This window comes from Lygodium microphyllum, unplaced genomic scaffold (genome assembly GCF_053477565.2).
Source record: "Lygodium microphyllum isolate KBCC unplaced genomic scaffold, Lygodium_microphyllum_v1.1.10 scaffold_352, whole genome shotgun sequence".
NCBI classification, from domain to species: Eukaryota; Viridiplantae; Streptophyta; class Polypodiopsida; order Schizaeales; family Lygodiaceae; genus Lygodium; species Lygodium microphyllum.
Window position 1 is genome coordinate 1 of NW_028229824.1, and position 22,967 is coordinate 22,967.

General features: G+C 38.3%; 1 protein-coding gene across 2 annotated transcripts; it reads left to right on the plus strand.

Moving 5' to 3' along the window:
- The first annotated feature begins 21 nt into the window (after positions 1-21).
- Positions 22-6,583, plus strand: LOC148008116 (uncharacterized). 2 transcript variants are annotated; one of them, XM_087674473.1, is made up of 12 exons: positions 22-1,053; positions 1,216-1,398; positions 1,804-1,870; positions 2,108-2,179; positions 2,418-2,534; positions 2,689-3,099; positions 3,447-3,865; positions 4,387-4,486; positions 4,589-4,651; positions 4,841-4,927; positions 5,149-5,277; positions 5,603-6,583. In XM_087674473.1, exons 2-12 carry the CDS (start codon positions 1,241-1,243, stop codon positions 5,936-5,938), a joined length of 1,959 nt encoding a protein of 652 aa, XP_087530599.1. In that variant the 5' UTR covers positions 22-1,053; positions 1,216-1,240; the 3' UTR covers positions 5,939-6,583. The 2 variants fall into 2 exon arrangements, with proteins under 2 accessions (XP_087530599.1, XP_087530600.1); XM_087674474.1 differs by having other exon boundaries at positions 5,158-5,277.
- Positions 6,584-22,967: the final 16,384 nt, after the last annotated feature.

Below are 22,967 nucleotides of genomic sequence, written 5' to 3' on the forward strand. Positions count from 1 at the left end.
TTCTAGAGTCCAGAGCTTGTCATCATTCTCCCACCCAATTTTGTCGAAGGGTCAACCAAAAGGGCTTCTAGAATTCATGCAAAACTTGACTCGCAACTCTCAAGTATTGTCCACTCTCCACAGCGAGTCACTTCTCCCAAGGGCATGGACACAAAGAACAACCCATGCAATATAGTTCTGCTGCACAGTTGGCACACACCACAACCATGTCGGTACCTTTGCCCATGGAGTGGGATTTTCATGGTTAGCATGCACAGAAACATTCTTCACGGTGTCAATTCAGAAGAACATAGAAGAAAAGGGACAGTTGCATGCTCTGTTTCTCCCTTCTGCTAAGAGTGTTGGTCAGGCTCAGTGTTTTTAAAAGTGGACTAGCAACCGCCTCTGAAGCCTTTCTTCTTTCATCGTTGTTCTGCAAGCTCAGCTGAAGGCAAGACCTGGCAGCATTCTGTCGGAAAAAAAAAGAGGATGTCAATTCAGAAGAGAAAGAGGAATAGAGATAGCTGAATGCTCTGCTTTCCCCTCTGCAATTCAGAAGAACACAGAAGAAAAGGGACAGTTGATTGCTCTGTTTCTTTCTGCAAGAGTGCTGGTCAGGTTCAGTGTTTCTAAAGTGAATCAGCAACAACCTGTCAAGTCTTCCTGCTTTCATTGTTTGTTCTGCAAGCTCAGGCCAACATTCTTGTCTTTATAAAGAAGGATGCCAATTCAGAAGATAAACAGGAACAGAGATAGCTGAATGCTCTGCTTCTCTCTCTCTCTCTCTGTGCAATAATGCTGCCCATGCTGACTCTTTAGTAACTGGACTAGCAATACTTGTTCTGCAAGCTCAGCTAGGGTGAAGGCCTACCAAGTTCCATTGTGCCTAAAGATTACCTCTGCCTCTCGAGGCAGTTCTTGCCAAGCTTCCAGAGAGGAGAGCTTCTTCAGAAATGCAGTTTCTTTCACAATAGTAACGGTTCCCATGGAGCATATCATGTTCATCTTGGAAGAGCGAATGAAGTGCACATTGAAGACCCTTGGAAATTCCTCACTCCTACAAGCTTTGTCTGGGTAAGCGTAAGACTCACAGCAGGCATTTCTACAAGCTTTAATGGTTAACATCAGAACTCTCTCTTTAGGTTGCATTCAGCTCTTAGATGTTTCTAATCGTCATAGTTTTCAATACCTTATTGTGCCCAATTTCCGCTGAACGAGCTTCTCTTTATTTTACAGGTGGTGTCAGTGAGACGTTGAGCCAATGGCTAAGACAAAAGGATTCCACACATCCCATCACCACCCCAGAAAGGACGCAACTGAAGAATTGGCCTTTGGCTTAGCAACTCCCAAAGCTTATTTCTCAACAAAAAGCTGGCTGAAGGGCCATACCACACCCGTAAGGCATTCAAGATCCAAAAGGTAAGGCTTCTGTGCCAGTATTTTGAGTTGAGCTTCTATGTCTGCTTACCAGAATTGTGCCATAGTCTCTAATACTTTCTTTCTTAAATACATAGCCCATTGTCCATGATTAACTGACAGTGAATTGCAAGTAGCTTCACCTTTTGAAGACGTCAAAGCCTAGGTTCTCAATTAAAGATATAAGAGTAGGACGTACGTTTCATTTTTAAATATGTCAAAGCCTGTTCCTGTCACCTGGTTTCTGAATTGCAGTTGGTTTAGTCTGTCTGCTTGGGCCTTATACTTTCCCTTATTCAGATTAGAAATCAACGTAACACTAGAAATTGCCTACTCTTGTACACAATCAGAAGTTGAAATCCAGTTTTTTACATGAAGTTAACACTTACATTATTCTTGTATTTGCAGTGCTCCAGATAATGACTTCGATCTGGAAAATTGGGATCTTTCACCAAGCAACTTCCAGCAGAGACAGGTCAGTAGTCTTCGTATGCAGCCTAGAGATACATGATTGGGCATATAACGGCTGGTCGGATGAGCTGCTCTCCTCTTTCATGTGGGAGTGATGCTTACATGCATGTGATGTCCATGTAGAACAAAATAAGCTTTCACGACTAGATCATTGTACAACTTAGTGGATCAAGTGATCTTCTCAAAACCAGCTAGTTAAGGTCTGTTCATGCTGTGATATGTTTTCTGTCTGGTATCTCAGGATGTATCACCACATGGAACGTACAAGAAGCAACATACATTGCATGTCCGTAGATCGGCCTTGGAGCAAGATGTATGTATGAAATTCCTTACATTTTAAAGCATCCTATATGCTCTTCCAGTTACTGCCAAGGATTCGGTTGCGATGCTTAAAGAGAGACCAATTGTGTTAGTAATGACAAGAGAATCAAATGGACGATCTTGCTACCATGTTATAAAAGCTGTCTAACTTGTTCTTGGTAGTGTAAAGGAACTGTGGTAAGATTTTAAGATTTTTCAGTCAACTGTGCTAATGTATGCTGTGATTGCAGGTTGCTGAATTGCAAAAGCGCTTGTCCAATGAGAGAGCTGTACGGCATGCTCTGGAGAAGGCAATGGGGAGAGCATCTAGTGCCATTTCACCTGGTCATCGACACTTGACCCCGCAGGTGACAGAGCATTTCTTGAATGCTGTTTCTGTATGGATGCATTCTGCTGCTGGACTAGGTATCCGAGAGGGTGATGCTACTCTGGAGTGCTATAATTGCAGTCTATCCTTGACCCCTTGTACTTTTTTTCCTGTTTGATGCCTGAAATTTGCAGACCAAAGAGCTCATCCGTGAAATCAACTGTCTTGAAGAAGAGGTTGTGGACCTTGAACAACATGTTCTATCTCTCTATCGACGGTTTTTCACCCGCTGTTTCTCTAGGTCATCCTCTCTTTTCAATTTAAGGCACAAAACTGATTCTCATGATGAATCACGATCAAAACAGAACCGACAGGTAGAACAAGAACATACTAAATCATCAACAACAAAGGCTAATGCCAAGCAGAAGCAGAACCAGGCCCACCAACACCGTCGTAATATATCTGCGGCAACTCAAGGCAACAGTGCTGTGAAGGTTGCATCTTTCATTCAGACAAAGTCAAGGCATGGCTCTATGATTGGTGAAACCATGAGCATGGCATCTGCTTCACAATCATCCCATTCTCAGAACCTTTTACAATCTAAGGTAGGGTGCATTGTAGCATATTAGTGCTGCTTGCTTCTGGCTTTGAGTGTTTCACTTCAACTCTATGGCTGATGCCTTGTTGAATGGGGATTTCAAAGATGAAATAATTCATCCCCTTTGCTCTAGCATATCTAATGTGTGCACAAAAACAGTGTAGACAGTGACATTGGCCAAAATATTGAATGAGTTGCATGTGTTGGGCTACAACGGGCTTCAAAATTTAGCTCAAAAAATACCAGTCTGTTTTCTCATTTTCTGCTTCTCAAAGTCTTCTAGCTTGTGTTGATAGGTTGCCTAGCCTATCTGTCTCCTAACTCTGAGAGCTTTTTCCGTTTCCAAAACTGCAGGCATTGAAAGATGCCATCGCAAGCAGTAACTCCAGTTCTCTGAATGACGACGGGCCTCGGCCTTTGCGAGACTACCTATCTGAGACCCCAAATAGATTGTCAGAGGAGCTCATTCGTTGTATGGTAACCATCTACTGCAGGCTTTCTGATCCACCTTTGCCACAGTTTGGGATGCCAGGGTCACCGTCATCTGTCACATCTTCATCAACAAGTGTATCCTCAGCTCATGGAGTTTTCAGTGATGGCTGGTCTCCTGGATGCAAACCTGACTTCTCATATGAGATACCATTGGTGGATCCATACAATGTCAAAGGAAAAAATGGGAAGGTGGGGCCATACAGCTGCATGGTAGAGGTTCCTTGGATCTTTGTTGATAAGGAGAGATTAAGCTATGCTTCCCGCTTGCTCCACGACTTCAGGTAATCAACCTACATTTGGGTGGAGTTTGACTACCTGCAGTTCTTTTTTAAATGTTGAGCAAACGGAAGTTGATGGCTATGCTCTTAAAATTCATCTTTGGAGAAATGGAGTAATCCTGCAACTTTTGTCAGGATACATTAGGTTGTGTTTCAGGTAACCTGTCCCTTAAAAGACATTGCATTGTCAAGATCGTCTGTCTTGTATGTTGTAGACACCATCTTCTTCTGGAAGACCAGTGAACTTAAAAACAATCAACATGCCTCTGCTAGAGGCCAATGCCATTCACTTTTACAAGTTCAAAAGGTTCTCAGGTGTTATAATGCCATTGGTTACAATATTTGTGTGGGACTGAGATTCTGGACTGTGTGATTAGAATTGTAACCTCTACAAGGGTTGGGTCAAATGGCCTACCAGGAATGTCTCTTTGTTTGAAAAAGGAAGTCCTTATATCAAGAATTACTGGCATTTTCAAAGCAACCGGCAGAAAGGATTATTCTTCTTTGTTTACATCACCTTTCAGGTCAATGGTGGAGCAGCTTGAGAAGGTTGATCCTAGCCAGTTGAACCACAATGAGAAGCTAGCTTTCTGGATCAACATCTATAATTCTCTCCTTATGCATGTAAGTGCCCACTAATTCGTTCCATGGCAAAATGTTGTCTGTTGTGTTAGCTGTAAGAAGTATTGCATAATCTGGGTTCTCAGAATGCACAACTTTCTGCAGGCATATTTATTAGCATATGGAATACCTCGCAACAACTTAAAACGCATGAACTTACTACAGAGGGTAAGCAAACTAATGCAACCTTGGGCTGCACGAGCTGATGTATGCAAGAGAAGCACACCTACACTCACGAATGTATCATGAATCTCATATTGAAGCAGTTTACTTCTTGTTTGTATATCTTGTTTTTGTGCAAGTTTGTGTTGAAGGGAGTCTCTGTGTGTGACCTGTTCATAACATTCTTGGTGATAGGCTGCCTATAAAGTTGGGGGTCGCTCCATCAATGCCCATGCAATTGAGCAATGCATTTTGGGTTGTCGCTCTCATCGGCCTACCCAGGTAGATATGATGAATTATGTCATTGTAATTGAGTTGGTGGAATTTCTCTTGGCAGCTTCTCTCTCTCTTGCCCTCCCCAACCCCCCTCCCCTGCCCCTCCGGGGCTATTGAAACAAAAAATATGGTGAAAAACCAAAGATCTAAGTTGAAAAAGCCCTTCTCATCTATAAAGAAAAGTAAAATCATGAGCTGGCCCATATACGATCTTTGGTTTCCTGAAGTGGCTGCAGAATCTGCTCTTACCTGGATCCAAGTTCAAATCTAGTGATGAAAGGAGATTGTATGCCATTGAACATCCAGAGCCGCTGGTCTGTTTTGCACTATGTTGTGGTGGGCGCTCAGATCCTGCGGTAAGCTTCTTCTTTTCATCTGCCCTCATGGGCCAAGGTGCCTTCCCTGTCGTGCTACAAAGTTTGAATGTGCTATGGCAATGGCAGCAGCATTCCCAACTAGTGTGTTGTCATATGTAGTGCTGACCACTTAGACTTGACTCTTTTGGTTATATCCACATTCACTTGCGAGAAATGACGTTATCTAGTCCAATCATACAGATTTAGAGTTGCATGTTGTTAGCTTCCTTGTCTCGAAGTTGTGCACCATGTTGGATGTGTCCATTCATGTACTTTTTCTGATTAACTGTCACTAAATCTTCTTACTTTTGTCTTTTTGAAACAGATAAGAGTGTATACTGCAAAGAATGTGCATGAGGAGCTGGAATGTGCCAAAAGAGAGTTCTTGCAAGCTAGCATCGGCTTTCAGAATGAAAGAAAAGTCCTCTTGCCTAAAATTCTAGAGTGGTACATCAGAGAAGCATCCATCTCATCTGGGAACCTTCTTGAGTGGGTTTCCCAGTATCTAGAAGAGAAAGAAAGGGAATGTTTACAGAGATGCATAAAATTAAAGCCTCACAAGAGCACTTCACACTGTATAGAATGGGTGTCTTACACATTCAACTTTAGGTACCTTTTTGACCCCGACATTGCAATGCGGTTCTCCAACCGAGTGCCATGATATTGCACTGTAGTGCAATTGGTTTTGAGATGTGCTGTGATGAGGCCATTCATGCTAAGCCTGTGCAAGCCTGCAATTGGTTTTGAGATTTGCTGTGATGAGGCCATTCATGCAAAGTGTGCAAGGCTATGTCAGTAATCTTTCTTTGAAGAAAGTGGGGTTTTTTTGAGTAGCCGATGATTCAAGGTTAGTCTTTTGAAGGGTTGTCCAAAATGAAGAAGAAAGTTCAGGTTAAAGATCTCGCCTCTCCGAAGAGCATATACTTTTAGTTTGTAAATGGGCACTGTGCAGGATGGGATGCTCACTCTGCTACTCTCCACACATGTTGACAAGCCTGTTTGGAATGAGGATGCATTCATGTATAAACATCTGGCCATAGAATGGGATAATGGCTCTGATTTGTTCCACAATGGCCATCTATGGAATGGGTTTTCATTCTGAAACAGCTCCTTGGTTGCTTCATGTTCGAGACCGCAAAGAAGGCACCACTGCCAAATGTGTTTCTCAACACCTCTCTTCTTTGGGAATATTTTGACTCATCCAGTTGCCCCTGTTGTAATCCTTATATTCACCCTGCTGTACAGACTTTTAACCAAATCTGATCATTTGACCAGGATGATGAATAAAGGCTTGATTTTGTGGTAATGAGGCTCGAGATTTTACTGGGCAGGCACTCTTTTAATGATCTGTTTACAGATGTGTATAGCAGGTTTAGCATGTTCATTCAGAAGCCAGAATATCAACATTTCATGAGCCAGCTTTTCAACTTGTGAAAAGGTGTCATAACTTGTAATTCTCCTACGGAAGTGCAGCAGTGAGTGTTGAGAGTTGGTAACGGTAATCACAGATGCGAAAGACAAAAGGCAATACATGTTCAAGAGTTTGAAGAGATCTGATGCTGAGAAATATGCCCTAACCAATGCTCATGTTCAAGAGTGTTAAATAGGGCGGCGGTGTAGTGCTTTGAGTTGTGTGAGTGTGTGAATTCAAAGCCACTGAGGTATCATTAAAGCAGGTATTGCTCTTCCCATGTCTTCGATCATCGATGGGTCTCTGTAGCTTCTATATAGAAATGCTGTTTAGTGTCAAGATTTCGTCTTCAGTTTTTTCAAAGAGGGAATGATTAATGCGCTACAGAAGTCTCCGATGTCCGCATTTGGAGCACGAAGCAGGTGGTGTCTGCATCATATGTCCATCAAATGCCTGGTGCTATGGCAAATTATAAGAGCATCTCAAAATGCAACGACACTAAACAGATGGTTCGCCAGCCTCTCGCGGAGAGCGGAACATAATCTATGCAGATGTCGGGATGAAGGACTTGACCATGGTCTCCTCCTGTATGACGCTGGGGCTTGAAATTTGACAAGCAAGCAAGAAGATCCTTCAATGGGATAGAAGGGGGCTTTGAAGGTTCTGCAGTGAGGAAAGAAATCAATCTGGTATGGGTTGATACACGCAGGTACGAGCCGGACAACCTTGCTCTGCAATAAAACAAAAGCCGGGTCCTTCTGGTAAAGATGTTGTTCAGATGTGGGTTGAGGAAGAGGGTTGTCGATTATCTATGTAAAGATTGCCGAGGATGAAGCGTCTACTAAGGTCATTTCTGTGTGTATGCCATTAACTCCTCAAGAGCAAGAGCCAAAAACTGGAGGTGGCTGTGTGATAAGATGGGTTCACGGCATGCAAAACCCACATAGGGGAGGTGGCCAATCGGATAGGTGTGACAAGATGACTGAAGAAGAAAGGATGCAGCAAGGAAGGATGCTCTAATACTCCATCATCAACATCAAGGTATGGCCGCCATGGAGAATCATCATGAAGCAGCAGCCTTCTTGTAAGACTCGCAGAGTCCTAATACAAGAGAATCCACGTATGGGCTCTCAGAATCCAACTTCCAAGCGCTCTTCACTTTGAGGAGGATGAGGCCACATTCAAGGAGCACACACATATGCTATAGACGGTAGTTTCAAGGGCCCAATAGATTGTCATCTAACAATCCTCCATTATAGTTTTTTTTTCCAAGTGAGTTGCATAAATGTTTTTTAATGGCCAAATTATTTATATTATATAGAGCTCAAAGAAAAAACATTGGGATATTTTGAAATTTTTATCAAGTGGCCTTTGTCACAAATGAAAGGTTCATAAAAGAGGGACCATGAGGGGCCAATAGAGTGACACTCGAGGATGCATTGCTTTAGGGCCTTACGAAATCTAAAATATAAAATATTTTACAACGCTCAATTGTTTGACTTAAGTTAAGCTCATTTGTAATTTTAAAAAATTCATATTATATTGTTAAGTGGCTAAAAAAGCCACATCTTTCTTGTAAAATGGTCTCTCAATTGAGGTGGGGTGTGTTTTCCTTTTCGGAGGCGCTACTTTATTGGCCCTTTTACCTTGCCCAATACACATGCACATTAATTACGTCTTCATCGAAAATCCCCTAGAAAAAGCTCAACAAGGCATTTTTAAGGCTTCCAACACACAAAGTAGCTAGATCTCTGTAGCTGTCATTGTGTTGGAACCAAAAACTCCTGAAGGAACTAGTAGTGTGCTTTAGAGAGGCAATTTGTGTGATCTCCATACTCGATGGTGAAGAGATATATGTATATGTCACCTCACAAGGGTGTACTTTGGAGATGTGTGCATGTATCTATATCTTGTTCCAACAACATTAGAGCATTTCCATTTGTTTCTTGTATAGCATATTCTATTTCCTTTCTATGTTCAGTTTGTGAGTTGTGCATAGTACTTGCCACCACCAGCATATCACATCAATGCTTAATCTACAAAATAGATTACCACGATAAGAAATATGCAAGAATACGATCCTTATGATGTGACATTAGCTTAGCACATGCTAATTAGGTAGACATCTAAAGTACTTGGCATTGACACCACATTATGTGGAAGTAAGACAATCATGGAGCCCATAAAGACTAGATTAAGATAAGGACAAGAATACCACAATATTACCATCCTTTGCTATGTCTCTAGTTCAAAATGACACCATCATCATGCATGATGATTAATCTAACTCCGCACAACTTCAAACAAGGTAGGTAGAAAATTTTATACCACTCTTTACTTTAGTCTACCTACACAACGATGTTGATGCTCAAAATGAAGATGAATTAAACTTAACAAAACTTGAATGAGATATGTGGAAAATTCTACACCACTTTTGACTTTGGTCTACTTAGGAGATGGCCATAATAATATTATTATGGCAACGATACTATAACTTATACTTAAAAATTTTGTTCTTTTATGAATGCTATCATATCATAAACAAGTAGTACATAAATCTCCTTCAAAACAAAATATTGTTAAGTTTATTATGGTGACCTATGCTAGGCTTAATGAGAGGTCAAATGGGACATACATAGAAACACTCATTCTTTCAATAGCTTGAATCACTTATGGCTCAACTATTTCTCATCTAGTTGGCTTGTACTTTGACTCCAAACCATCTATGCTACTTCTCTCACTCTTCATAAACGTTAGAAAGTAAAGAGATCTAAGAGGATGTACTAGACTCATGTACTTACCTTCTGTGTTATAGTCCAAAATGTACGAGTGATTGTTGGTGTTCTCACAATTGAAGTGTTGTACCTCAAGCTATCGCCTCTCCTTCTTTAAATCCACGCTCACCACTCTAATGTCGAGAAGAAGATAAAGGAGAAGAGCTTCTCTCAATCGATCCCTTACTCCCTCACAATTTCCTCTCACTCACTCTCGCCCTTTGAGATTTGGAAGCAAGAGGGAGAGAAGAGATAAAAGCAAGGAGTGAACATTGAGCTTCATTCTCACTAGTCCCTCACTCAACCTCACACTCTCATACTCTCACAATCTCTCTCCCTCGCTATCAAGCAATGGAAGCAACAAGTAAACAAAAAGATGGAGAAGTGATAACCTTATATGTTTCACACACAAGAAGTAGCTCTCTACTTGCTTTTATACATTACATGCATTAGGGTTAGGGTTTTTGCTTTATATTGGTCATCTTCTACCCTCTTCCACTTATGATCGATCCTTCTTCTTTTTACATTCCACATTGGGCATTGTGGATACCACCTTTGAAGAAAGTAAATAGAGATTTTTGCAACATCCACTTGGGTGACTTTATAATTTTCATGGAAATGAGCTCAAATCTCACTTGATTTTTGCAAAAAAAAAAACCCTTTTACCTATAAGCAATAAGTATGAAAAATTAATAGGTGCATCATAAGGATGAGTGGTGTGCAAAATATTACATTAAGTCTTTTACATTCTATATCATTAAAAATAAATAAAATCTAGCACTTGTGATGGTCTTCTTGCTCCTCTATTCTAGATTTCAACTTGACTTAAGTAGCTTGCCTTTTACAAGGGTTGACAAAATGTAATGGTAATTTGGATTTAATCAAGGTCAATGTTGAAGCCTAGACAAAGCTTTATTATTAATAGTTTATCTATCAATTTAAAAAACATACATCTTCAAGACTTTTGATACCTATAAGAGTTACTTATCTTATGAAGATTTACATCTTCAATAAGAGACTTCAACTCTTATTTTAAAAGTACCTTAAAATTTTTAGATTATCTTATTCAAGAGAATGTTATGTGACATATTAATATTTAGTGGTATTTACATCTTCAATAAGAGACTTCAACTCTTATTTTAAAAGTACCTTGAAATTTTTAGATTATCTTATTCAAGAGAATGTTATGTGACATATTAATATTTAGTGGTATATGCAACCTTTTTGTGAAATTATTTTGGCAATCTTCCTTTTTTGTGATTGGAGGAGAATACAAGGGTGTTGACTCCTTGCAAGACTTTTCAATATTAAAGATCTCGTAGTGACATAGGGAGGTGACAATTAGATTTTGTGGGTTTGTTAAGGTTTTGACCTATGATTGTTTGCATGGAGGCCACATTAAAAGGCCATACTATGTCTCCATGGAATGAGTAAAAGATGGATTCATACCTTACTCTTTCTCATGTTGAGGCACAAGTAGAGGTCCAAAGTTTGCTAGATTTTTTCTTCTTGTTAAGTATTTCAATGTGCTCAAACTTTTACTATGTCAATGTGGTGAAAATACCATTAAAGGGGCATTTTGAGCTCCTTTGCTCTCTTCCTTGAATTAAGGATAAGTATGACATATGTAGTAAATTAAGGCTCTCTTCTCTCTTGTATTTCAAATTCATTTTGTGCTTCATTAATCACAAAAAAGTGCTAGAATATTGGCCAAAAGTGTATACAAAGGACAAAAGGCTTTGAGGATAAGAATATTGAAGAAGAGAGTATTGTTAGTGGAAGGAAATCCCCAATTTAAAGGCTACATTTTTCCCTTTATTAACTTGGATTGTGTCATTACTTTGATAATATAAGAAAAATATTCTATGTAGCATTCAACACAAAGTTAATCATTTTGTCAAATGTATTTTACTTCCAAGAGGAGTTGTAGAACTTTAAGCTAAGAGTTGAGGATGAGAAAGTTGTTATAGATTCTTGAGCATCATTACATTTAGAATACATGCCTATAGCTACTCCTAGTTTTAGAGCCTTCTCACTAGTCCATTCTGCTTTGTGTATTGTTAACTAGGGAAGAGTGAATACTTTAGGAGTGTTGGGGACCATACACTTTTCAAGTTGAACTATAATTGTGAGAGCTTTCATTGTAGATGCCACATGTTGTTAAGCTTAGGTATTAATTGGTTTGATGGAGGAGTGATATTGGAAATTCCTATATGCAATATTGTATTTGTCATTTTTTACACAAGTTCATTGTATGCTTAGTATGAAATATTAAAAATCACATCAACATCTACAATGAAAAGTATTCAAACATGATAAATGTAGAAAAATAAAGTTATTTTACATCCAAGTCCTATGGCATATTAGGAGGCAATTCAATTGGGTTTGGGTCACTTTTAGGTCCATAATTTGCTAATTTACCCTCTTCTTGGATTATTTTTCTCATTTATGTACAAATGGAGGTCCCAAAGGAGAATAATATTAAGACCACACCATTTGGTCACAAATAGATTCCCTAGAAGGATTTAGACATTAGAGAGGAGATAAGAGTTGATGTAGAAGCCTCAAGGGACTCTTGCATAATAACTATATTGGAGAAGAAACTGTCATTTAAGAGCAATTGCCAATTATGAAGTTGTTTTCTTTCCTTTACAAAGCTAGATAGACTTGTTGGTTTGACAATGCCAAGAAAATCCTCAATGCGCCATTAAACACATAGAGTCATCTTGTCAAAGATGTTACACTTCTAGAGTTCTAGAGCTTTAAGAAAATGGTGGAGATTGAAAAAGTGATGATGTAGTCCAAGAATTTTAATAAATATTCATTTCAAGCAAGGGTTTAATAATAAAAAGGAGGGTTGTAAAGAAAAGTCTATATAAGCATCATAAAGATTGCATAATAACATTAGATTGTTCATTCCATAAGCTTTATTTTGAGTTGTATCGAGTCTTTTCTGGGTTGTGTGTTTCTTGGCCTACCAAGAAGTTCCACTAGACCCAAATATGCTTCCATACTTGGAAATGAAGTATTTCTACTAATGATATTCAAATTCACAAAGCTTAGGTACCCTTTAGGTAGGACTATTGCATGGGTATTGTTGCAAAGTTCTTGCAAAGTCTTGTGAAGATGACAATGACTTTATGCATGTCTTATTCCTCAACACTAATATCATATGTTTTTTGGGTGCCACTAGTGCACTTGGGTCTTTTTTGTAGATACCTCAATAGTACCTATGGAATTTTTCTATTCAAGAAGAGTCCAAGGATATAAGAAAAGGATTTGGTAGTCACATGAGATAAAGAACAAGATGGATAGAAGTATTTATGTAGAGGAATTGAAGGTGGTTTCCATCAATCTTTGGGAGAAAGAAAGGGTGGTAGAAGATAAAAATGGTACAATTATGAGCTCCATCATTATCTTCACATGTACCAATTATTTAAATGCTTAGATAATCCATTGTGCAATATTAACTTGAATACTTACTTATTTTACATGTATTAATTTATGATCATGGACATTTTCTACGTTGTTGTGATGGTGTAAGGGCCAAGATTGGCTTGAATTCTTCACTTTCCTATAACTTACCAAGGCTTAATCCAAATGTTTTGAATATTCATCATGCTAAGACTTAGAAGAGCCCATCATGCCACTATATATGATATAAAACATATCTAAACTTTTAGGCTTTTCCCACATTAGTCCAAAAAGAGACAAGGTTGTATTGATTGAAAAGTATGTGGCATGAAAGGTTCAAGAAAGTGGATGTTTCTTATGCTATGGTGCTTATGCCAATCCTACTAAGAATCCTTTATTCAAAGCTTTCAGAGATAAATACATTTCATGCATAACAAGTAAATGCTCTCTTGCTAAAAGGAAAAAAGAAAGATGGGAAAGCTAAACTTGGCAGAAAGATAAGGTTATTTGATAAATTCTCTACAAAGTAACACAATTAATATCGAATGTGTTATATAAACTCTCATCATGTTAATGAAAAGCTTCATGTTGAGTAACATTTAGACCTTCTTTTATGTTTTCTTCAATTTGTTGTGGCGTGTTTGATGTACTTATACAATGTGTTTTTCTTCTTTAGAAAATACTGAACATCTCATATAGAAAATTTTCTTTTATTAGCCCATTTACCACATCTTGTTCTTGGTTGATAGTGAGAGTTATCCATGACTTGAGTAATCTATAATACCAATGGTTTGTTGTTGTCAAGAGAGGATGTTTCATGCCTTTACAAAATGTGTTGCATGGAAGAAAAACATGTTAGGCCTACAATCAAAATGCAAAACTTATGAGTTCAAGTTGAGATATAAAATACTTACAAAGTAAAATGCGATATCTCTTTGTCTAAGACTCTATTGCCGAGTCTATCCAAAGAGGTCATTCTATCCATAAAGAATAAGCATGGATGTGATATTGTTGCTCCATTGAAGATCCCAAATATATGTTTTGATATCGATTCTCCTCTTTGAGCTTCTCTAATTGCATCATCAATGATTGCAACTTTCTCTCTACCTCAACTGATCTACTTGCTTGTTGTTGAACTTATGGTTGAGTACATTAGGACTCCCCCAAGGATAGTTGAGTTGGCTCTAGACCAAGGGAGCTAGTTTACCACTTCATCTTGCTACGACTGGCATCGAACATGAGAGGTCTCTCTGTAGGGACTCATTGTTTGTAGGCTAGGAAGCACCAAGGAACTAGGGGGGCTTTGGTCCTAATTGCTTGGGTGTTCTATGACTAGCCAACCCCTCTTGAGCTCGGGTGGATCTCCTAGAAGGCTTTGATGCTAGCTACGGGTGAACTTGGTGGTTTATTTTGGTCTTCGGATAAAGTCTAGATGTAGACTAAAATAGTTATTGAAAACATTGTTTAAAAGGACTAATTGATTATTCTGATTTCTATATGTCTAACTAAACAATCTAGATTAATTGGAAAAGTAAAGAAAAACCCTTGAGGGAAGCAGGTGGTTAGATCCCCGATTGGTCTTTCAAATGGGAGGGTTAGAGGCTTCCATCATAACTCAAACATTAGATAAGGCAAGGGGTTGATCTTCGACTATCCTAGCATGTTGTCATAGAATCCAAATAGTGCCATTTTAGGGGCCTGGATTTGAGACTTTTCCCTATAGGTAGAGGGTCCATACATATCACTCCTCCCCATTTCTAACTGTCTTTGAATTGGGTGCAACAATGGTTTTCTTTGGCTTGAGGGATGATAGCAATGCAATCACCCCAAAAGCTGATGCTAGATGGTTGATAGGGGAATATAGCATTTAGATTTGGTTCATATCTTCAACTCGACCTTTGTGGGGTTAAGGCAAAGCTTCCCTCACGAGATAGAATCAAGTAGCTCAAGATTATGAATGTTCATTCATTCTAATGAGTTCCCAATAGTAGTAGTCTTGATTACTTCTTGATGGGCTATTGAAATACATGCTATCAATGTTCATTTAGGTAGGCACATCACACTAGTATTGGAGAAAAGATTAAGTAATTGTTTCAAATTATTAAAGTTAGATAAGAACTAAATTAAGAAGAAGTTCTTATGATTTATTCTATCACTAATATCTAATGAAATTGGTTCCAGAATGATGAAGCTTGGAAGCATTTTCTTGATCTATGTTCACATCAGCTATAGCATTTTCTTGTGTTTTGATCTATGTTCACATCAGCTATAGCACTCCTCTAACTTTGCATGGAGAGAGGAGTTAATGCATATTCTAAACTTCTAACTTTATAATCTTTCCCCATTGTATCGAGAAACAAGATAGAGTATACTACTTCATTGATGCCAATGGTCTTCCATACATCTGAGCCAACCTCAAAAGATTGCAATGGATGGAAAATTCAAATATTGTTAAAATATTTAATTTTGAAGAGTCTAGGGTTAATTTGACTCTTTTTATAGGAGGATGACAAGTCTATTTAAATCATCACATCTACAAGACCTTAGCCGATATAGAGTTGCCATTTTAGGTTGCTCTCATTGAAATAATTATAGTAAAGAAGGTTATCCCAACCTTCTCTCCAAGTACAAAATCCTAGATGTGTTTGCCAAACCCCCATCTTAGAGTACCATTGATGTATCTAAGTTCCATGGGTGAATCTTATACTAGAACCCTATTCATTATGTAATGCCTTTGGCTACTAAAAAATAAATTGAATAAAAGATGTTTCATTTCTCTTTAAATTTTATAAAAATAATAGTTTTAAGACAAAATCTTAAGTTGGAATATAGGAAAAGCTTTATATAGATGTATTAAACTAGTTCTTGCATATCCCCACCAAATATTCCACCTACCATTGATTCTATTGAACTGTAAGTGAAAAAATCCTTTCTCAAGAAGATCAACCCTTTGGAATTCAATGGAAAAGAAAAGGATGTGGAAATTGACATGAGAGTCTAGATTGAGTCCATGGAAGACTAGTTTCGAGCCATAGGAATGAGTATCCCTAATCAGACTGTGTTGGCTAAGCCAAAACTAACAAGGGAAGTATGTCTTTGGTGGAAGTAGTGGTATAGAGACACTGGAGTCTAGAAAGTCGCTACTAAAAAAAGAAGCTGTGCATGAAAAGTATCTTCCACCTTCCTATCATGCCTCAAAGATGAATGAGTTATTTCAGCTTTGACAGGCTAGGATTGAGCTTGGAAGCATGTTACTCCTGATTTGTAATTCTTCAAAAGTATGCTCTGGCTACGGATATCGCTCAGTATAGAGGAAGTTTTCTCGAGGCCTTAATCCTCCCCTGGATACTCAATTGGAAGAAATGTGCCCCATAGATCTACAAGATTCCTTGATAAGCCAACCACCTTGACAAGGACACCTTCAAGGCCAAAATAGAGGGGCAAGAGGGAGAATAAGATGTTAGAAATAGCATGGGAACCCTATGTAAGCAAGGGTGCATGAGGGAAGGTGAGGGGTGAATGGACTAGAGGATAGGAGAAACCTTAACCCTAGCTCACTCAGAGGATATATAAACATGGCCAAAGGTCACTCTCAGTAGATAAGAGAGTGTACCAATTGTACTTTCATGAGCAACTGAATAATCAAGATATTCTTCTTGTACTTTGTGAGGTCTCTTCTCCCTATTGTGCACACTCTTCCATGCTATAACTTTGATATTTCAACATGGTATCAAATCCATCTTTGATCCATTAAGCGTTCCCTAATCCTATCTTAGTTGGGTGCACAAGAAAGTTTCATTTTTTATCTTATCCTCTTAACCTCCATAGCTAGATCTGGACCTGCAGCCATAGTGGAGGACCTGGTGAGGGCAAAGGAGGGCATATTAGCTTCCAATTTATTTTGGGGAGTTTTTTCCCACCTCAAGATGTAGCTACTTATTATCTAAACCATCAACATTGTGCATATAGAAGGGCAGGATTGCCGCTTTTTTGAAAACGGTAGAGTTTTTAAAAACAATGGATTTTGTCAATTGATGCAGCTTGTAGAAGGCACGATACCATCAACCCCACCACCATGAGGCAATGCAACCCCCTAGTGGGCTATCCCTACCTAAAAGGGTTTTGAAAAATTCTCTCTCTACTAGTCACATAGACCAAAATCATAGCGATGTGTCTGATTGCTAGCCATAGCCAAAAAGCTTCAAGCTTTCTTCTTTTAACCTTAAATCATCCTAGTTGCCACTAACATTGATTCTAATAATAGATTAACCATCTCTAGAATTCATTGTAGGTCTAGAGGCTCAAAAATTGAATGTCTAACCCTATAGATATAAAATATGATAAAAGAACCCAAGCTATAATAATGTTGCACCTGGATGAATCTTTAATCCACCACATTGATAAACTTGCAACTACAAAGGAGAAGTGGGATGAGCTTGAGAAATTGTATGGTGCAACAGGAAAGAACTCCAAAATCTTCCTCAAAATAGAGTTCTTATGCTTAGAGTACAAGCAAGGAGAAGTCTGGGGAAAGTTCATTTCCCACATGAAGGGTTAATGGCCCAACTAGCTTGAGTCCAAGCTCAAGTTGCTGAAGAAGATGCTATCACAATACTTTTAAAGGCTATAAGGAAAGTCTTCCCAACTTTTATGAGTACCCTAACAAAAGTACCAAATCCTACACTTGAAGGTGTCATTCAATATTGTTTGGATGAGGATTAAAAAAAATTCAAAAGGAAGGCAACACTAGTTCAACATCTACCATAATAACCTATGATCAACTCTTAGTTCATAAAGTTTCCACTAAATGTTTATTTTTCAATAAAAAGTGACATATTGTAAGCAACAACTAGAGAAAATGTTCCAATAAGATGAAGTGCAAAAAATGTAAGCAAACATGATATATCACTAGTAAATATCCTAACTCCACTGAAGTACCAAAAGAATTGGAGGTCAACTATGTCTCCAAAGCACCTGATGACCACCTTTTTTAGTATCCTTTATATCATCTTTCCATAAACATCCTTGTAGCCTACTTTATAAAGACATTCCATTGATTGATTGAGGGGGGGAACATTTCCATGCTATGTAATACAATGCCACCTTGGCATTGAGGGGGGGTGTTAGAAGTATAGCATGAGAACCCTATGTAAGTAAGGGTACATGAGGGAAGGTGAGGGATGAATGGACTAGAGGACAAGGGAAACCCTAACCCTAGCTCACTGATTGAGAGGCTATATGAACATGACCAAAGGTCACTCTCAGTAGATGAGAGAGTGTGCTAGTTGTATTTTCTTGAGCAATTGAATAAGCAAGATCTTCTTGTACTTTGTGAGCTCTCTTCTCCCTCTTTTTGTGCACACTCTTCCATATTGCAACTCTGATATTTCAACAGAAGAGCTATCACAGTGATTGTTGTAGGAGAGGAAGAAGAGCCCTCAATGGAGATCGAAATGGAAAGGGGAATGATTCACACCACTCTTGACAAGAAGGGACCAAATTGCCAGTTCTCAATGATTCAAACACCGGCAAACTACCAAGGTAAACCCTTCCAAGTCTTGATAGATTGTGAAAGTACTCATTCCTTTGTTTCTTTGAAGTGTGCACAAAAATTAGGCATAGAGATTACACAATCATCTAAACACTTAGTAGAATTAGCTAATGGAAAAGAAGTTGTGTCATCATACCAAACTAGAAATGTAGAGTTTGATCTAGGCAATAAGTCTATAAACATAGGGTTTCGAGTCATGAATCTGGGTGGTGCTTATGAGTGTCTTCTTAGAATGGGATGGCTAATTCCCAATGATGTCCACATCCATTGTGAAAAATTCCAAGTTAATTCCAAAATACGAAAGGAATTCAAGTAACTACACAAGACAAAGTTGGAAGACCAAAGATCCAACTAGCAAAGACCTACCACATTGTCCAAGGATTAATAAAAGGATTGCCAATCTACTTGATTAAGCTTGAAAAGATTGATCAAGACAAAGAATCAGAAGAGGAACCTTATTGGATGAAGAAATATGCTAATTTTTTTCTAGTAAAATTGACAGAGCTTCCTTCTAAAAGTGAAGTTGTCCATGAGATGGAGCTTATCCTAGGAGCTAGAACTATGGCAAAGTGGCCTTATTGAATTTCAATCCCCGAAGCCATCAAATTGAAGGAACAACTCAAGAAACTATTAAACTAAGGATACATTAGAACTGCACAGACTACTATGGTCTAAACCAAGTGACAATAAAAAATAAATCCAATCTCTAGGATTGATGAGCTTCTTGATAGGTTTAAAGGAGTGAATATCTTCTCAAAAATAGATCTAATATTGGGCTATTACCAAATTAGGATCAAGGAGGAAGACATCCCAAAGACTTCCTTCAACACAAGGTATAGACATTATGAATTATACTCTCTTGTCTTTTGGGTTGACTAATGCCCCAACACTTTCAACAGGTTGGTGTGCAAGATATTTTAACACCCTATCTTGATGAGTTTATTTTATTCTTGTTTGATGATATCTTAACTTACTCCAAAGAAGAAGAAGATCATGAGGCACAACTCTGAATTGTGTTAGAGACATTAAGAGCACATAAGGTCCATGCCAAAAAGGCCAAGTGCACATTCTTTAATAAGAAAATAGAATACCTTGGATTTACAGTATCTGAGAAGGGGATTGGAGTGGATCCTCCAACGAAAGTCAAGGACGTGCAAGAGTGGCTACCTCCAAATTCGGTCAAGGAAGTATGAATCTTTTTGGGCTTAATTGGATAGTACATGGTGTTTATCAAGAAATTTATCTTGATAGCCACACCTTTTACCGGTCTACTCAAGAAGCAAGTTTCTATTGCATGGGCCAATTGATTAGTCCAATTTTGAGAAACTCAAGTAGAGCATGGTAACAATCCCTATCTTGAAGCTTCCAGATCTACATCAAGAATTTGTGGTTGTGATGACAGATACAAGCTATATCATACTAGGTTGTCCACTCATGCAAGAGGGATCCTATCACCTATTACTCAAGGAAGCTGAAGAGTCATTAGAGGAATTATGCTACTCATGACTTGTAGTTATTAGTCATAATCCACACTCTCAAGCTATGGAGACATTATCTGCTTGGCAAGGAATTCACCTTAGTAATAGATCACAAAAGTCTCAAATGGATCTTTACGCACTAGGAAGTTCTAAACATGAGGCAACGAAGGTGGATTGAAGTCTTATAGGAATACAAATTTGAAATAAAATATAGGCCAAGAAAAGAGAATGTACCCATTAATTCTCATTACAAAAGAGACTCGAAGACAAGAATCGTTAGCTACTATGGTATTGATGCCAAACCCCATAATTGAAATGAAAAAGGAAGAAGTTGTAAAGGACCCTAAGTATCAATAGCTAAGGAAAGAAGTGCAACCAAAGGATCAAGATCCTAAATCACAACTTAAGTACCGAGATTTCTCTATTGAGGAAAACCTTGTGTACTTCAAGAAAAGATTATGCATTCCTTCCATGATTTGAAGAAGAAAATACTCTGGGAGGAGGCATATGGTTCTCAATTTTCAGGACATCCTAGATATGCTAAGACTCTCAATATAGTAAGAAAGAGCTATCATTGGAAGAAATTAAGAGGTGATGTACTAAACTATGTCATTGAATGCTTAAGATGTGAAAGAGTAAAAGAACAACATGTTAAAATGCTAGACAAACTTCAACATCTTGATACCCCTCTGATGAAGTGGAAATTCATTAGCATGGATGTTCTAGTAGGGTTGCCTTTAGTTCAAGGAGGATACAATTCTATCATGGTGATTATAGACATGCTAACAAAAGTTTCTCACCTTATTCCAATTAAGTAAAACTACAATACTTCTGACATTGAAATGTTATTTTTCAAGGAAATATTTAGACTTCATGGACTACCAAAAGAATTGTCTAGTGATTGAGACTCTTTTATCTCTCAATTTTGGAAGAGCTTATTTGAAACTATTAGCACATAGCTATGCTTTGGTATGGTGTATCATCCACAAACTGATGGCCAAACATAGTGAGTCAATTGAGTCATAGAGGATATTCTAAGGGCATATTGTTGTAGAGAACCTAAGTGGTGGATGTAATATCTATGCTTAGTCGAATTTTTCTACAAATGTCTCTTACCACCAAGGCATTAAGATGACTCCATTCTAGGCCTTGTATGGACAAGACTGCCTCACTCTGCTCAACTTCTTTGATCGGACACTACAGATAGAAGTCTCCAAGAATTTTTTAGAGGAAATGGATGAGCATGTTAAAGCCATAAGACTTGATATCCAAGGTGCTAAGGATATTCAAGAAGCCTACATTGACCTTAGAGGACAAGAGTGAACATTCAAAGGAGACATGGTGTTTCTTCATGTCTCATCCAAAGAAGAGCTTACTTGCTATCATTGGGTGAATTCAAAAAGATAAGCCCAAGATATTGTGGATCTTATGAGATCCTTAAGTGCATAGGGACCAATGCCTACGAGCTACAACTTCTTGAGTACTTAAATATCCACAATGTTTTCCATGCTAGCCTATGAAAGTCTTACTTATCCAATCCCAATCATGTATAAGATCAACAAATTGTAATGTGAAGCCAAGGACTCCTTGAGATTAAATGTGAGAGAATCCTTGATATAAAGGGGAGGGTCCTTAGAAGTAGAACTTTAAGAGTGTACTTCATCAAGTGGAGGGACTATCCTAAAGAGGATGCCACTTGGATTGATCAAGAAGCTCTAATAAACAATATCCCTAGTTTCTCTCAAGATGTGGACATCTTGATTCCTCTAAGGAGGAGAGGATGTAATAACCTTAATCAATTTTTTTTTAAAAACTGGGAAGAAACAACAGCCATCTACGTGATCATCATCGATGTCGTCTCATGTATCATCATTGCCTTGAAAGCTACTCCACCAACATTGTCATCATTACCCATGAGCATCATTGTCATTGCAGTCATCACACTAGAATACATGGTTCTAAGCCTTAAAGTTCACAATCAGATTGATTAACATAAAGCCTTTTCAAAATCTAGCATGAACAGTAGGATATCAAGAGAAATGCCTATATATGACACTCAAAGCATGTTGGATAACAAATAGAGACAAAAGCTATATAAGCCTTAGAGGCTTAAGCCTATGGAATGTTTTTTAAATCTTGAAGTGCTAGGTTGCTAGAGAGAGAGAGAGAGAGAGAGAGAGAGAGAGAGAGAGAGAGAGAGAGAGAGAGAGAGAGAGAGAGAGAGAGAGAGAGAGAGAGAGAGAGAGAGAGAGAGAGAGAGGGACCTAGGAAGAGGGATAGTAAGGGAGATAGAGAGGTAGTAAAAAAAAAGGGAGATAGAGGGAGAGACAGTAAAATAGGAGATAGAGAAGAACATAGTGAGAGGGATAAGAAGGAAGACATGGAGAGATAGTTATATATATATACATACATATATATATAAACTAGAGAAAGAGATAGTGATGAGAGACAATGGGAAATAGTGAGAGAAAGCAACAAGCGTGCATAGAGGGCATGAGAGATTGAGGGTGCGTATTTGGTTTTTACTTGAGGATTATGTTTTGATTCACACTCCTAGCATCACAGATCCCCATCATACCCAAATTAATTGCCATTCTCTTCACCCCCATCTACCTACTCTAAAGTAAACCCGTCTACATATACCATTTTCTCTCCATTCCCTATAATCATCACCTTACCCTTGTTGTTCTCCTTATTCTCTATCCCAAGGATACATCAGAAATCCCTTCCAAGAGGTTATCAATCAATAGGCTAGTACTGGTAACTTAGTACTATCTAAGTAGGTTTCTAATCCCCCAAATACTTTGGGAACTAGTTTCTGTTAACACAAGTTAGTCCAATCAAGATTCACATCCTCACACCTCAAAGACTCTAATATTAATCATGGTCTTAATGCTAGTATAAGCATTCAAAAAGCTAACGGGAAGATGGATTCTTTTACTTTAATAAGAGAAATAATCTTAAGTTGATGATTGGATCTCTAAAGATAAGAAAAATGGAAGTAAATGGAGAGAGAAGTTAGATGAAAGAAAAATATTCCTTAAAAGATTGGCACATAGTGG

Bases quoted from the DNA above. Each gene is read 5' to 3' on its own strand.
- LOC148008116 (XM_087674473.1), top strand. From the start codon at position 1,241: ATGGCTAAGACAAAAGGATTCCACACATCCCATCACCACCCCAGAAAG. The intron at 4,487-4,588 runs GTAAGTGCCCAC...AACTTTCTGCAG, and splicing joins ATAATTCTCTCCTTATGCAT to GCATATTTATTAGCATATGG. The intron at 5,278-5,602 runs GTAAGCTTCTTC...TTTTTGAAACAG, and splicing joins GTGGGCGCTCAGATCCTGCG to ATAAGAGTGTATACTGCAAA.